This window comes from Cydia amplana, chromosome 23, assembly GCF_948474715.1.
Source record: "Cydia amplana chromosome 23, ilCydAmpl1.1, whole genome shotgun sequence".
NCBI classification, from domain to species: Eukaryota; Metazoa; Arthropoda; class Insecta; order Lepidoptera; family Tortricidae; genus Cydia; species Cydia amplana.
The window spans coordinates 10,247,868-10,264,551 of record NC_086091.1 but is presented as its reverse complement, the minus strand read 5'-3'; the positions used below and the strand labels follow the sequence as shown (position 1 = coordinate 10,264,551).

The 16,684-nt window shown below is 35.0% G+C and overlaps 1 protein-coding gene and 1 long non-coding RNA gene across 4 annotated transcripts in view; one reads left to right on the top strand and one right to left on the bottom strand.

Annotated features, from left to right (window-relative positions):
• LOC134658788 (nephrin) overlaps positions 1-16,684 on the bottom strand; it is a 297,640-nt gene that overhangs the window by 16,877 nt on the left and 264,079 nt on the right. For all 3 annotated transcript variants that reach the window (XM_063514434.1, XM_063514433.1, XM_063514435.1), the window contains 4 exons: positions 6,827-6,963; positions 4,222-4,378; positions 2,168-2,305; positions 242-406 (listed from right to left, as the gene is read on the bottom strand). In XM_063514434.1, coding sequence (XP_063370504.1) covers positions 242-406; positions 2,168-2,305; positions 4,222-4,378; positions 6,827-6,963 — 597 coding nt within the window. The remainder of the gene's footprint in view (positions 1-241; positions 407-2,167; positions 2,306-4,221; positions 4,379-6,826; positions 6,964-16,684) is intronic.
• LOC134658892 (uncharacterized) lies at positions 14,948-15,208 on the top strand. The gene is made up of 2 exons (XR_010097768.1): positions 14,948-14,988; positions 15,119-15,208. It is a non-coding gene; the product is annotated as an uncharacterized LOC134658892 (long non-coding RNA).

Sequence of the window (16,684 nt, the reverse complement as noted above, 5' to 3'; positions counted from 1 at the left end):
ACAAGTTTATTTTAGAATTTCGTTGATTTTAATGAATGTTTGATTATGTACCCTCAATTGCTCAAAGGTTAACTGGAAGAGATCCTTGAAAGGGATAACTTCGTCTTTGTACTAATGATTTGTGTTTTTTCCTGTTTTATGTTTCTTTTTTGTACAATTAATAACGATTGTAATGTGGTACGTACGTCCCACAATAAAAAAGGAAAAATATGAACTTATTTTTTTAACTACTACTACTTACATAACACTTTTAACGCCGTAGCATCGTGTACGCTCCTCTGTAAGGCTTCGTTCATCGCCTGACATGTATATACAGCTCCGTTCATGTCCTTAGTGACGTTCAGTTTAAGCTCCATGGTTGACAGCGTCCCGCCGTATAGGCCTTGGTTCATCTTCATTGGGAGACCTGGAAAGGTTATATTGTTTTATTATTAGTGAATATTTTAGTCTTATCAAGTTATCACTTTAAAAAAAACTTTTAAAGATACGACCTTCAGTTTCAAAGAATTGACTTTTAGTCATAGTCATAGAAAATTAAAAAAAAAAAACTCCGAAAGAAACTTAAATACCTATTGTAAGCACCTATTTTTTTGGAAAAACCGTTCCTTCTAAGGTGATCAGAATTTAGGTCATTTGATATATTCATTAAAAAAAAATTATGTATGAGATCAAACGTCAAACGTGTAATAAAATTAATTTTACAGTGCCTCTTCCTAATATTAATTCAAACGAAGGGCTATAAAGGGTCAAGGGAGAACTGAGTCATACAATTCAAAACAGTCTAAAAAACCAACATCATCCAAAGGTTTTCCTACCCTTATCTCTCACACTGCGTAATAAAACCCGAAAAGTTCATAAACATTAATATTAACTTCAACTGTAGTTCTTATTTCACAGCTCGAGTCGTAAAAATTTTACTCTTCTGTAAACGTTTTTGACAGAGTTGATGTCATCTTTATGTGCCGTTAAAAAACTTCATTTCACTGCGTTTGTTCTTTGTTGGATTCTATCAATTCTGCTTTAGTAGTTTGATATGGTTTTGATTTTATTTTGACACGACCTTGCGTCATCAGGCATTTGACGCGTACCAAGGGGCCAATTTCAACTTACATTATGAAATGTAAATAATGTCGTGACGTGAAGTCGCCAGAGCGTCTCGCTCCCGGGAATATACATGTATATACGGACAACTACGAGTGAAATGCACGCGCGACTGATATCATTTAATTTAAGGTCTACGTGGGGAAGACCTGAATTGAATTGGCCCCCAATGAGCGCGGGCAAGAAGCGTTACGAAACGACTCCGATTGGATTTTTAGGACCAATCAGCATGAGCCGACGATTGATATAGGCTAACGCCTATTGGTCGATATCAAAATAAGACGAAAACCATATCAATTTTTTTAAACAGAATAGGCCTCAATGTCTTTGATAAAGTTTATTAACCGTGAGGTGGTAATGGTTTAGAGTTATGTACTTAAATGTGGCGACTGAAAGAACGGTAAAGAAGTTTTCTTTAGAAAGTACACTGAAGAACTACTTTTGCCGGCTAAAGAGAAATTAACGGACAACTTGCTTTTATTGTGCAATCAACTTTGTGATACAAATTATGAAAATGTTCGTTAACTCTTCTTTATGTTTCGTTCTTATTGTGCTAGGTAGTATAAAATGCGATCATAAATAGTGCGATATAAAATAGAAGAAATAAAGTAAATGAAACTAAAAAAAATCCATACTAAATTGTTGCCATATTTAAGCAATTTACGTTAAAAATGTGACAGTTACGTAGGAAGTGGCGCCCTCTTATATTTTCTACAATTTCTACTCGGGCTATAAAAGTTCAGAGCGGTTTTATATTACCCAAGATAGAATGTGTTTAATATCATCATTGCTTGCCCTTTTCCTATTCAATCCCAAGGGGTCAGCGTCTTGAATACATTGTAAGTAAAATACTCTTAAAATCATCAGTTGTTTTATTTCTATTGATAATAAAATGATACTTTCAGTTAATCTCGATTCCAATCCAGTCCTGTCAAATATAATACAACCGCAAAAAAAACACACACAACTTAAATATAAGATAAGATAGGAAGAAAAGAAAAAATAAGAAAAGAAAAGATAAGATAAGAAAAGAAAAGAAAGGAAAAGAAAAGAAAAGATAAGTTACCTTGCACGGGTATGCCATCTCGCCACCAAGACAGTGTTGCTGGCGGGTTGCTAGCGGCCGACTTGCAAGATAGTGTGGCTTCGATTCCCGGTTTGAGCTCGCTGGGTTCCGTCGTCACTTTCACGGTTTCTGGAGCGACTGTGGACAAAAAATATGTAAGGTGAAAATGTAACAGAAAAAAAAACCTAAAGTATTACAACCTGTAGTTAGTTTTTTTTTAGCATTAGAAAGAAGATAAGCGATCTAGACATGTATTTTTATTAAAAATCACCATTGAAAAATAAGTCACAGAAAAAATTTTAGAATTATAAATTATATACGTTCTTTTACATCTTTTTGCTTTCATAAAGTAAATACAAATATATTTTTAAAGCGTTAAAAAAAAGACACGTCAAAGATGGCTTACCTTCTTTCTAATGCTAATAAAACGAACTATAAGTGAATGGCAAGTTTAAATACATAGATCTATGAAGATCCGTATATAAATATAAAATAAAACACAATTATAATTAAATAGTTAATATTTTGTAAAAGAAAACAGCTAACTCAGAAGCCTAGTTTTATTATTATTTACATTAAATTACTCTTTGTTCCAACATCATCAGTAGACCTTTTGATTATTATGTTGATCTTTCAAGCAGAAATAAACTAAAAAGGCCAATTTAATTAAAACAATATTTACAATAACTAAAGAAACATCTCGATACGCAAACTCGAAAGCCAAATAAAGGACATAGAATAATTATTTTAGTAAACAAATGAAAGTAAAGTCAAACTGTAAATGTAATTTATGTTTAAAATTTGTGTTTCGTAGCTTTATTTGAATTTGAATAAGATATTTTGTCGTAAGAAATTTTTAATGTTAAGTTTTTATTAGCACATAATAATTGTTAATTTGTTCATTCGACCTGCCTCGTTTAGTAGCTCTCCTTTCTCCTTAGTCTGCTAATTTGTGATTTTGCATTTCAAACAAAGTAACGCTCTAAATGCATATCTTGTCCTCACCTCTCTATATCTTTGCCTATCACATTCATTTATCTAACACCATCTAGCAATTAATTAACATTAACCCAAATAACATTCTAACAATTAGTTAAAAATCCAAAAAAAGTTGGTGTTATCTGCCCAACCGCATGTTTGGTATTTTTGCCTCGCGATTTCCAATATCCGTAGGTACATCTTTTTGACCAGTTAAATTTAGCATTAAAACAATGAGCTTACGAATGTTTGCAAAAACATCTACTGGTACGTTATAAAGAACCAGAGAATACACAGGCGCCAGTAATCCAACGTCTTTTAAAAGTCTTTCAAAACGTCTTTGTTAAAATGTTCTATTGCTATCGTCCTAATGATTTTGGTTAGGATAAAATGCAAAAATGTTGATCCCCCAAGTTATGTTTATCTGGTCAACAGCGCTTCAAATATTAATCAAATACTTTTAGTTCTCTTAGATTTTCTCTGAACTATGTGGGCAAAAATTGATTTCACAGATATGTACATTTGAGGAACTAAACAAGACTCAAAAAAAAAACCGGCCAAGTGCGAGTCGGACTCGCGCACGGAGGGTTCCGCACCATCAACAAAAAATAGAGCAAAGCAAGCAAAAAAACGGTCACCCATCCAAGTACTGACCCCGCCCGACGTTGCTTAACTTCGGTCAAAAATCACGTTTGTTGTATGGGAGCCCCACTTAAATCTTTATTATATTCTGTTTTTAGTATTTGTTGTTATAGCGGCAACAGAAATACATCATCTGTAAAAATTCCAACTGTCTAGCTATCACGGTTCGTGAGATACAGCCTGGTGACAGACGGACGGACGGACGGACGGACGGACGGACGGACGGATGGACGGACGGACGGACGGACGGACGGATGGCCGGACGGACGGACGGACGGACGGACAGCGGAGTCTTAGTAATAGGGTCCCGTTTTTACCCTTTGGGTACGGAACCCTAAAAATGATGTCAAAATCATTTGGATTCTTGGTGAAAATCGTCCTTGAAGTTGAAAATCGTGTCTATTCAAGTATTCACCCCGTTTTATGGTACTTACAATGCACATTCAAGGTGACAGTCTCGAACAGTGGTATCTCCGTGGCGCTGTTGGTAGCCTCACAACGGTACTGAGCTTGGTTGTCAGTAACATTGGCCAGAATGGAGATCTCGGCGGTGACGGACTTGTCTGCAGTGCGGGTTATGGTGTGAGGGATCTGTAGAAGAAAAAAAAATATTAATAAAGACACGAAAATAAGATTTTTTTTCGTTAGTTTTGTGGTTTAGTGTCCCACTGCTGGGCAAAGGTACTTTCCCGCCAATCCGGATAAAATGTTTAGATAAATTTTACTGATTTCAATCGCTTGGAAGATTGGAAATCAGTTCTGGATGAGATTAGTTCAGGAATGGGATGGGTGGTGTCTGCTCAGCATTCTCAGCATTACCTAAGCGATAAAAGGCTTAAATTTGTAATATTTCTCTTAGAAACCATAAAATCATAAAGCTTTTAACGAAGAAATCTGTAGATAGGATTGAAATCACAAGAAATTTATGGATTAGAGAAACACATCTTTGTCACATTTTCAGCTCATATGACAATGGCGTCACATTCATAACTGTACATATAGTTCATATCATAATCCTTCAAGATAATCTTGCTCGTTGTTATAAAATAATGTGAACTACTAACTCAAATTGAATAAAACAAACATACAAGAAATAGCATTACATTCCCATCTTTAGCAATGAGTGAAAGTTTATCTCGTTAATTCATTTACTTTGTTTCTTGCCGATTGTATTCATTTACTACAATTGAGCTACTAGAATTCCCAAACTTATCAAATTGAAGGGATGTTTACAAAAACAACATAACTGACTACACTGGTTGACACCTGAAACGATTAACAATGTTCTTAAAAAAGCGTCAACCGCTCTAAGCAGTTATGTTGTTTTTGTAAACATCCCTTCAATTGTTTATTGTTCGTGAATTTTAGTAATCAAATTTGCAAAACAACGATGAACTGCAAAATTCTAAAAACTAAACAATATTCTTATCCATTTGACTTTATTGAGTGCCTACCCTTTTCAATACAATAATGTTAGCAATTTAGACTTAGATACTTTATCCCTAACTCGCTTTACCTAACCACTTATATAATAAATTGTTTTTTCTTACGAAGATGTAAGTAAAAACCCTTGTTTCTCTTTTGCAACAAAACAGTTATATAATCAGTATCTTAATTACTTCGGCCTTACATTTAATTAGGTACGTATATTATGTTTGCAATGTCTGAAAATCCTATATCACTCTAATACTCAAGCAGTTTAAAATTTACCAAAATGCTTTACTTGATAGTGATTTTAGACTTTTGTTTTGTATTGATATACTGTTAATTATTTTTCTGTTATACAATAGTTCTTATTAGTAACGAAAAGGCCAATCCACATATTTTGACTAAGGTGTAGCCTGTAGAGTATGTAAAGTTGGGGCTTGTAGAGTTAGGGCGTGTGAGTTAGAAGCTTTGCTAGACATCAAATCTGTACCCCTAGTGTAAATTTCATTCGATGGCGTGACGTTACGTACGCATTTGCGTCATTTTATATGGGATTTTGAGTTACCAAAACGTCCCACTTGGCGCGCTGTTCAAAATTCCGTACAAAAATAGACATAACACAAACATGAACGCTCGTCACGCTATCAAATGATATTTCCAACTTAAGTAGTTCATTATTCGAAGATTATTTTGCAGTCAATATACTGGTTACATATGCTATGACCACACGCTTCGCCGACGTCCTTGGAAACACATTAGCTCTTATCTAAAGACACTGCGATATAATAACATTTTATCTTTATTTGTACTGTTCCGCACGTCTCCGTTCGAGTTTGTCACATGTCCGTATTGGGGACAGTTTGTGCAGTTCGCGTTTTACTCATCAGTAGGTATAGACACATTTTTTATGTACCTAATAGGAAGCAAACGAGCAGACGAGCAGCCTGATGGGAAGCAGTCATCGCCGCCGCCAAGCAGGAGCCATTTATGCGTTGCTGACCTTTGAGAACCCTAAATACCTGCTTCTTGAAGAACTCCATGTCATAGCGGAAGGAAAACACCTCGGAAGGTAGCTCATTCTACAACTTGCACGTTCTGGGCAGAATCGAGCGAGATGCTCGATTGTTTTTAACCCCGACGCAAAAAGAGAGGGGTGTTATAAGTTTAACGTGTCTGTTTGGGTATCTGTGTATCTGTCTGTGGTATCGTAGCTCCCAAACGGATGAACCGATTTTCGTTTAGTTTTTTAGTGTCATAGATAATTTTATCCCGAGTGTTCTTAGCCATGTTTCATGAAAATCTGTTCAGCCGTTTGAAGGTCTTATAATCTAGTCGAAGGGGTTTTTTAAATTTTAAATTTTGTTTTTTTTTTTTTTATTATGATGCTCGCTTGTTCTTGGTTTGCCACGTGTCAAGGAAGTGAGGATTACATTGCATTGGTGATACTGACACTCAGGGGCTACCGCTAAAACAGAATTGCGCAAATTGCGGGGGATCTTACTCCAAGGCGTAATTAGAGTGACAGAGAAAAATGCCCTCAATTTGCGAAATTCTGTATTGTTATGTCACCGTTTTTACTAATAAATAAATAATTCAAACCAAGTGTCAAACCTTCTTATCGTTTTTGAACCATGTGAGCGTAGCGAGGGGATTTCCACCAGTGGACATGCAGGCTAGCTTCTGCACCGTTCCGGCCTGCAGAGTGGTGCCTGGGATGTAGCCTGTGATCATAGGGGCTGAGGGGGCGTCTGTAACAAAAAAGACACACATTAAAAAAGAAAAAAAAACTAATATTAAAAAAGAAACCCAGTGACTTTTACATTAAAAAAAAACTTCTACTTGCTCTATTTTATTCGTATAAGTAATTTTTTTTTATCAAATTCAACTTAGACCAAATAATAAAACCGGCCAAGGGCGAGTCCATTAAGTCCGGCTCACGTTTGACTGCACATTTCTAATTAGGTTTTCCTGTCATCTATAGGTAAAGAACTATTTAGTGATTTTTTTACAAAATTTTAGACCCAGTAGTTTCCAGGATATCGGAGAGACAGACAAACAGATGCACGAGTGATCCTAAGGAGTGTAAGGGATACTAAAAATAAAATAAAATACATATTTAAGGGGGGCTCCCATACAACAAACAAGATTTTTTTGCTCTATTTTTTGTTGATGGTGCGGAACCCTCAGTGTGCGAGTCCGACTCGCACTTGGCCGGTTTTTTTTCTTTGATATCAGTTTGTTATAATTGTATAGCCTCTTAAAAACCTCAACAAGAAAACAAAACCTTTCATTTTTTACGCTCATTATAATCATGTTATAAAAATAATATAAACTAAAACATTTTATATCACAAAGCATTACTCAAACTCATAACCATGTATCTGATGCTCAATAAAAAGTGTCATTTGCCGTGCGTTGCGATGTACAATGAAACCATACTAACACTCGACCTTATACTGTTGATTTAAGGCTCATATCAGATTAGCGACGTTCGTTGATAGAACATTCCTCGTGTTTTGTCCCCGCTTTCCAGCAAAAACTATTGTACGCGGTTCTGTTATGAGTTATGTGAAATGCAAAAAGTTTATAAATTGCTGTTAAAAATTTGTCATTAACGATACAAAGGATAATTTTATCTGTAATTTTTATTTTAGCTGAAAATAACATTGGTAGGATCTTATATCAAAACGTAAATGTAGTGAAACGTAAATAATAGCCAAACAAGTAGGCAGGTAAGATAAGTTCTTAATTTAAAATGGTTCAAAACCGTTTTTTTTCTACTCGTCGACTGCAATGCTTGAATTAAGACTTCGTATACCAAAGTGAAATCGCATACTTTTTTCACTATGGGACCCCAACTCAACTATAATATTCATTTCGATACAGTTTAGTCAACTATAATGAAATTGACCAATCAAAAGCGCGGAGCAAGTACCAGGGCCTCATGAGTTACGAGAAGGTGTCGATCAACCGGCCGGGGGCGCGGGGCGCGGGGGCCGGGTCGCGTACGAGTATGAAGGTATCGCGGCTGCTCGCGCATCTTAGCTGTATACTTTTGGTTTTTTTACCTACATATATGATTCTTCTACTAGTTTTAAGTATTTTATTTGTTGACTCGTAGAAAAAGTATTGTATACAATAGTGATATAATCAAGCGTTTCAATCTCGTACCTTACTTAGGCAACTCAGCAAGCTTCGTTGCCTAAACACGGTACTCGACTGAAAAGCTCTCCATTATATCACGATTGTATAAAATACTATTTTATACGCGAAGGAAGAGTAAAAGCTATGCAGTCACAAGATAAACTAAAGGAACTTACATTTAACTGAGATATAAAGAGTCTCCACGTACCAAACATTAAGTAGAAAGTCTCCTCAACAGCAATGGATGATGGTAAATGTAGCCTAAGAACGAAGAACTAATTTTCAACCCTAATTTAATACAGCTAAGGTTTAAAATAGTGGTGTTTGTTCCGTACTCGTACGTTCAGTCGCTAATGTCGCTATCAATCAGATATATCGGGGCGGCCAAGGTGCTCACAAATATCTGAACACGCCTCTATTGTCAAGGCGTTAGAGTGCGTGTTCAGATATTTTGAGCACCTTGGCCGCTCCGATATATCTGATGGCGACTGTACATACGAGTTTCAACATAACGTTTGGACTTCGGTGCTCCGGCATAGTTTCAGAATTGTTTAGTAGCAATGTATATAACGGTTTGTACTATTACTATTTTTGGGTACAGAAATTAGTAGTTGCAAATTATTTTATCACCAAAGCGACATACAGGCCAATTTGGACTTACACTGATATCAAAATGGTGTCAGTTATCGTGGATTAGGCGCGGGCGAGAGATAACTAAATAACAAGATTCAAATATCATCCTTGATAGTGTACGTTAGAATTAGCCTGATCATTTAGATATCACTTTGATGTCAAAATGTAAGTTTGAATTAGCTTCCTGATCGACCTTAACACCTTTCACAAGTCTCCAAAATTCCCAGCATAATACAATTTTCGTGTAAGCATCCATCAAAATCAGCGCTGCTCCCGTGGCGGTAATCGATTGACTGATTATGACAGGCGACGTGCAGATTTTTATGTTAAGGAGTTAAGTTAATAGTTTTAGTGGTGGAATATGTGATGCATCTTTTGAACAGTTAGGTTGAAAGCTTTTGTAGTTTGGATTTGTGAATGAATGGGAGTATCCATGATACTTTTCGATATAGTTATTTGGTAAAGGTAGTGTAGTTAAGTGTGTAGTTATTAAGTTATTTGGTAGTCATAGGTTTCGTATTATTTCTTTGTTCAAACACTCTGACATACTGAGGTATTTTTGAATAAGTGAGAATTAACCAGAATTAGTAGGTATTAGAAAATATGGCGAGATACCGGTACTTACCGGTTTATCGCTAAGCTACCGAACCTTAGCTGAACGAAGCGAATATACCCTGTATGATTTATCCTATATATCTCGAATATATTTCGTACGAATAATTCTTCTATAGGTAATACACAATTATCGGATTTCTTTGCTTATGAGTGTCAACAATGCTTTTTACTAATAAAACTTAGTGCATTATATACAAGTATATAGTATATATAATAATCAATATCTGAGAGACCGAGCTTTGCTCGGAAAACATATAAAAACTCGAAAATGGGCGTTTTTCCCGATGTAAGACCTAGCTAGATCGATTTTTCGGGCCCGAAAACCCCCACATTTCAATCGAAATCGTTAGAGCCGTTTCCGAGATCCTCAATATATATTTAAATTTACAAGAATTGCTCGTTTAAAGGTATTGAATGATTGCCATCAATACAGCCTATAGAATATTCACCGGCCGTCCGTTCCACCTTAACCTTTCTCAGATTTGCCGATAAATAGTGTTTAGGCTATCTGTTAGTGCGAAATTCGAGGCACGTAGCTGCGTTAGTCAGCAGGGGATTCAAGATGTCGACTGAGAGCGAATTGAAAACTATTTCTCTTCTTCTTCCTCGCGTTATCCCGGCATTTTGCCACGGCTCACGGAAACCTGGGGTCCGCTTGACAACTAATCCCAAGAATTGACGTAGGCTCTAGTTTTTACGAAAGCGACTGCCATCTGACCTTCCAACCCAGAGGGTAAACTAGGCCCGTATTGGGATTAGTCCGGTTTCCTCACGATGTTTTCCTCCACCGAAAAGCGACTGGTAATATCAAATGATATTTCGTAAATAAGTTCCGAAAAACTCATTGGTACGAGCCGGAGTTCGAACCCGCGACCTCCGGATTGCAAGTCGCACGCTCTTACCGCTAGGCCACTAGCGCTCTATATCATCATAATTATAATGTTGCATTCTCATGGGAATGGGGTCAATTTAGCTTCCAAGATTTGACCCACACTAAACTTGTGGGAGATAGGCAAATAATAAGTAGATACCTATTTATTTACCGCGGTCTCCTCAAACTTGCTCCACCGGTAACCGTACAGAATCGATGCGTACCTTATTTACGTCGGTAACGTCTCCGCTGACGCCGCGTCACGAAACATTGATACACATTCCCCAATTTATATGAAACATCGACATATTCCACCAATTTATATGAAACATTGACTTGTTCCACCAATTTATATGAAACATGTTCTACCATGTGGCGTGGTTAGAAAGTGGGGAATTATCAGGTTTTGACGGGTATCGTATTTCGATGCTGTATTGATGTGAAGACATAACTCATAAACCGCATTTAGGTTCAAGTTGAATCCGATTTTCGTTACATTGCGGTATTTAGTCGGTCAACTGAATTCCTTGTACTCTGTAGTTAGCAATGTATTGCATGCAAGTTCTTGAACTGTCTAAATGGAGCTTACAGCTAGCTGCGACTAACTTTCAGTATAGGTACGAGTATCAAGCGTCGATATATATATTTGTTTATACGCCTGGTCTCATGTCAATCTATAGTAGTTTATGCAACAGTGATATAATAAGGGTTCTTAAAATTCAAGGATCGAAGTTACAAAACGAGACGTAGTCGAGTTTTGTAAAAAAAGACCCGAGAATTTTAAGAACCAATTATGAGCTGTTGCATACATTACTTTTTCTATGACAGCTGCAGCAAAAAAAAAGAGTTATTATTAAAAAAAAAGAGTTATTATTTAAAAAAAATTGAGTTATTATTTAAAAAAAAAAAGAGTTATTATTGTAAATGAAAACATACCTCTTTCAATCAAGATGATCGGAACTTGTATCTTTAAAAAAAATAAAGCAGTTGTATTATACTCATAAGATGACTGCTAGCAGTCATCTTATGAGCCTATAGACAAATCATTCAAATGACATTGCTTTAGATATCACTGTCAGTCATTTAATTGACACATTTAAGTGCTGGAGTAGAAAAAGGTATTTAATACCGTTTATAATTTTATGTATATATATATATGTATATCATTTTATAAACGAAACTATATACTTAATTAATTGTATTATATCGGTAGAAATAAAGAACTTGCCGGATAAAGAGTTATTTATCAGGATAAGGAGTCCTTTATCTGGATAAGGAGTATCCTTTATCCTTCAAGAAAATGTTAATGTTGATAATTATGAAAACTATGGTCATTATTATGAAAACGATAGTAATTATGATGAAAACGATGGTAAATATGAAAGCGATGGTAATAATGATGAAAACGATGGTAATTATTATGAAAGCGATGTAAATAATGATGAAATAGCTATCCCAAAGTCGGTGTAAATAGTAGTAGTACCTAGGTATGCATTGTTTGAGAATTATCAACTTAGCATTGTACATCTATAGGATGACAAGATCTTAAGAAAATTAGGTACTTCTCTTTTACTAAGTACCTACTAACCTACATTGTATTTTTCAAATTATCAAGCAGGGTATCTATAAACCTACTCTTGTTTAAAATCCCGCAATATTGGCTTTGCGCAAAATTATACGCAGACAAAATATAATCATCTGTATTTAAACAAATAAACATTCACGTATATTCCATGAATGTCATAAAGGAAATCCACATTTCCGACCCACCCGTCTCCCGCTTCGATATTTCATTAATAAAACGATGTATCATCAGTTTCAGAGTTTAAAATTGTATTAAAAGAGTTATTAATATTTTCGCAGAAATAATGATCGTTATATTTGTATTGTTTAAGGTGTCAGTTCGGGTTTTATTTGAAATTTGTATTCGCTGAATCGTGAACTACTCGTACTGTGAACGCTATCGGGTCTATTTTGGCTCGGCAAATTAAAAATTCGATCAATCGAGCCGATATAAATAAAAGTTTCAGAAAGCCTCATAGTTATGTTGTTGCACCAAATAAGTACCTATTACTAGTAATTGTGATAAAGAAAAAGTATGTACCTATCTACAACATTTTGTGAACCAAAAAAAAACTAATGTTTTGTTTCGTGTTTTTTTAAGTAGTTATACAAGAAAAAGTACAAACTGTATTTTGTATAAGAGTATCATTTAAGAAGCTTCGTTTTGTAAAGGACCGGAAGAGTATATCCTAACTCAATTAGACTTGGATAGATATCTAGACGATCTATAAACAAGTTTTAAAAGTAATGTAACATAAATAAATGAAAGATTTTGTAACTTTTGAGAGAATTTTATGATTATAGTTTACATTAAAGAATATTTTATTATAGATGAAGGAGAGTTGAACGAATTCTGTCATATTTAGTCATATGAAAGAAAAGCCATTCGGCTTACTACGAGTAAATAAATAATAAGATTATTCCTCCCTTCCTAAATACTTCCTATTACCTACCCTAAACAATTATATTTGGATCAGGAATATATCGGTACAAAAGTAGGGTAAGACCACCAGTTAATGAACACTTTGTCCAAGTTTGATAAATCATTGCTCAGAATTCATTAATAATAGTAACAATGAACTGCAATTTAATCAATCCTCATTTAATAAAGAAGAAAGTAATTTCTGCGAGAAATGCGGATTTAATTTCCTAACTATATGCTTAGTCCAAAACGTTGTGCAAAAATAATCAGCATTTATATAAATATAAAATTCTGCTTTGTTCACTATTAACTCGTTATACTCGAGTTTAATTAAACCATATAGGTATTTGTGTAATTACGAAAGTTTACGTACCATACGTAAACAAAGTTTAATATCCTTCAAAATCAAAACCCTTTACCATATAAGTGTAATTTTATATAGAAGAAGCAACACTATACGCTAATCAACGCGTAATTGCCGTAAACTTAGCGTACGTATAGTATACGGTGACGTAATTACGCGTAACATATAATTACGAGCGTATTTAAAATAATTGAACCCTACAAGCGATAATTTCACATTACTGTAATTATTATCTACTATTCGGTGTTCCTTACACTTATTGTTTACTTAATTAATAGGTAATACATAACATAAACAAATATGCGATTTGATGGAAATTTATATTTAAGAATAGTTTTTACGATACAAGTGCGAAAAGTAGGAAATTCGCAAGGAGTGGCGAATTTTAAAACACAAGGGAGTGTTTTAAATAGTTACGAGTTGCGAACATTGATATAGTATAAAGAACTGGATACCCAATCAGCCGCCAAAAATGGCCCCACAAAAGTGATGTCAAAACAGATCATGCATTACTTTTTCGTTTAGTCTTGTTTGAAACGCTCAAATGTGAAGTTGTCAACAATTACGAAATGTGCCGTTAAAATATGTAAAAATAACAATGATAAAACAAGGAAAAAGGATGGAATGTATTTCTTTCGGTTAGTTATTTGGATAGCATTACATAATTTATGTAATCTGGTGGTAATTTTATGGTTTTGAATAAATTAATTTGTTAGTACCAAAGAAGGGATGTCAAGGAACAAAATTCTATTGAGTCGATGTGAGGTCAATATTTTTTTATATTTTTATATGGAATTCATAAGAAATAATATTATGTTTAAATTGAAGATTTCCAAGAAAACCTATGCGACGTGCAAAGTGGACTGCTATTTAATTATAGCAAGAGATAGGGGTGATGCAGTTTTAAACAAGGCAAAACGGCACTTGTGTGTTTGGCCCATTTCCCTGTTTCCGACATATACACCACCAATAAGGGCTTATATCGACTAACTGTAAATGCTAAACCTGTCGGAACACAGTGACAACCACAGGATTTTTTTTTTATAAAGTATAGGTAGACTTTATAAAAAAAATCCAATCAGTATCTAAATGTCCCCGTGCACCCGTGCTATGAGTAAATGTAGATCTTAAATACACAGTTATTTAATAAGTAGAATTTATTTCAAGGAAATTAGTATTTAAAGACGTATACTTACGAATTAAAAATTTTATTTGTTTGAATTTGAACCACGAATTAATTTTATTTGAGCTCCCGATTAAATTAAATTTGTTTTATTTATTACTTCAATTTTAATATTTTCCTGTACAGTAATACATATTAAAGTGTACCAAAGTGACTCCATTCGTTCATTATTCTCGTTTGACGTTGTTTGACGTAAATACGTTACGTTTAGTGCCATCGGACTAAATTTTTTAACAGTGTTGGTACTTATGTTTGCAAATTTGACACTTAATGCTTACGACATTAAGCTCTTTTCTGTACGAAACATTTATCTTGACTCAAAATTTACGTAAGCGTTTTTATCATCAATGCAAATGGTGCGAAACGTCATTGGGATCCACATTTCTTGACGTTTTTGTTCTGCTTTGTGTGTCTATTTCTTTTATATTAAGTCAGTGGTTGCGAATTACCTATTCGCACGTGTGTCGTACGTTTTACAGTGCATATGGCCCTTTAAATTTTCGACGTGGTTACGTAATGTGCTTATTATAGCATCTTATGTCGTAATGTAGCACCAGATGTACTGTAATAATACATTACAATACAGGTGCGAAAAATAGGAACAGGAGATATATATGGTCCTTTAAATTTTCGACATAGTTGCGTAATACGCTTATTGTCGCACTAGTGCGGTAAAGTAGCACCATATGTACTGTAAAATAGATAGCACCCAGTTTAAAACGGCAGTCAAAACGTTATAAATTTCTTGTAGATGTCGCTAGTGAGCACAAAACAGCAATTCCTCGCTAAATAATATGCGGATCTATCTGTTCACGATTCACTGATTACGTTACCGCAAAAACGGATGACATGTTTTGTGACTTATAATGACAGCTGTCATTCGGTACCGTTGTGAACACTGACTTAATATAAAAGAAATAGACACACAAAGCAGAACAAAAACGTCAAGAAATGTGGATCCCAATGACGTTTCGCACCATTTGCATTGATGATAAAAACGCTTACGTAAATTTTGAGTCAAGATAAATGTTTCGTACAGAAAAGAGCTTAATGTCGTAAGCATTAAGTGTCAAATTTGCAAACATAAGTACCAACACTGTTAAAAAATTTAGTCCGATGGCACTAAACGTAACGTATTTACGTCAAACAACGTCAAACGAGAATAATGAACGAATGGAGTCACTTTGGTACACTTTAATATGTATTACTGTACAGGAAAATATTAAAATTGAAGTAATAAATAAAACAAATTTAATTTAATCGGGAGCTCAAATAAAATTAATTCGTGGTTCAAATTCAAACAAATTAAATTTTTAATTCGTAAGTATACGTCTTTAAATACTAATTTCCTTGAAATAAATTCTACTTATTAAATAACTGAGTATTTAAGATCTACATTTACTCATAGCACGGGTGCACGGGGACATTTAGATACTGATTGGATTTTTTTTATAAAGTCTACCTATACTTTATAAAAAAAATCCTGTGGTTGTCACTGTGTTCCGACAGGTTTAGCATTTACAGTTAGTCGATATAAGCCCTTATTGGTGGTGTATATGTCGGAAACAGGGAAATGGGCCAAACACACAAGTGCCGTTTTGCCTTGTTTAAAACTGCATCACCCCTATCTCTTGCTATAATTAAATAGCAGTCCATTTTGCACGTCGCATAGGTTTTCTTGGAAATCTTCAATTTAAACATAATATTATTTCTTATGAATTGAAAAAAATATTGACCTCACATCGACTCAATAGAATTTTGTTCCTTGACATCCCTTCTTTCAATTCAATTCAATTCAATTCAATATATTTTATTTCGGACCATGTCCATAGTGTTAGTGTACATTCCCTTAATCTTATGTTAGTGAGACTTATACTAAATTACCTATAATAAATTATAAACTACGCCTCTGGACCCCATATGTACATCGTCCCAGTGTTTCCAGAAGGCGCAAGCAGGCGATTCTAGCACTAGGCGCACGAGGCTGTTGGAACTGTCACGCACGCGACGCATCAGGGAGGCCGTTCTATTGCGTATGATCGCACCGAAGCAGTCAGTGCGCGCCTCCGCGAACATACCTGACGCGCTGCAAAAACGAGGCAGTCCCAACAGCATCCTGAACCCATTGTTGTACTGGACGCGCAGGGCATTAAAGGCTCTTTTAGTATAATTTG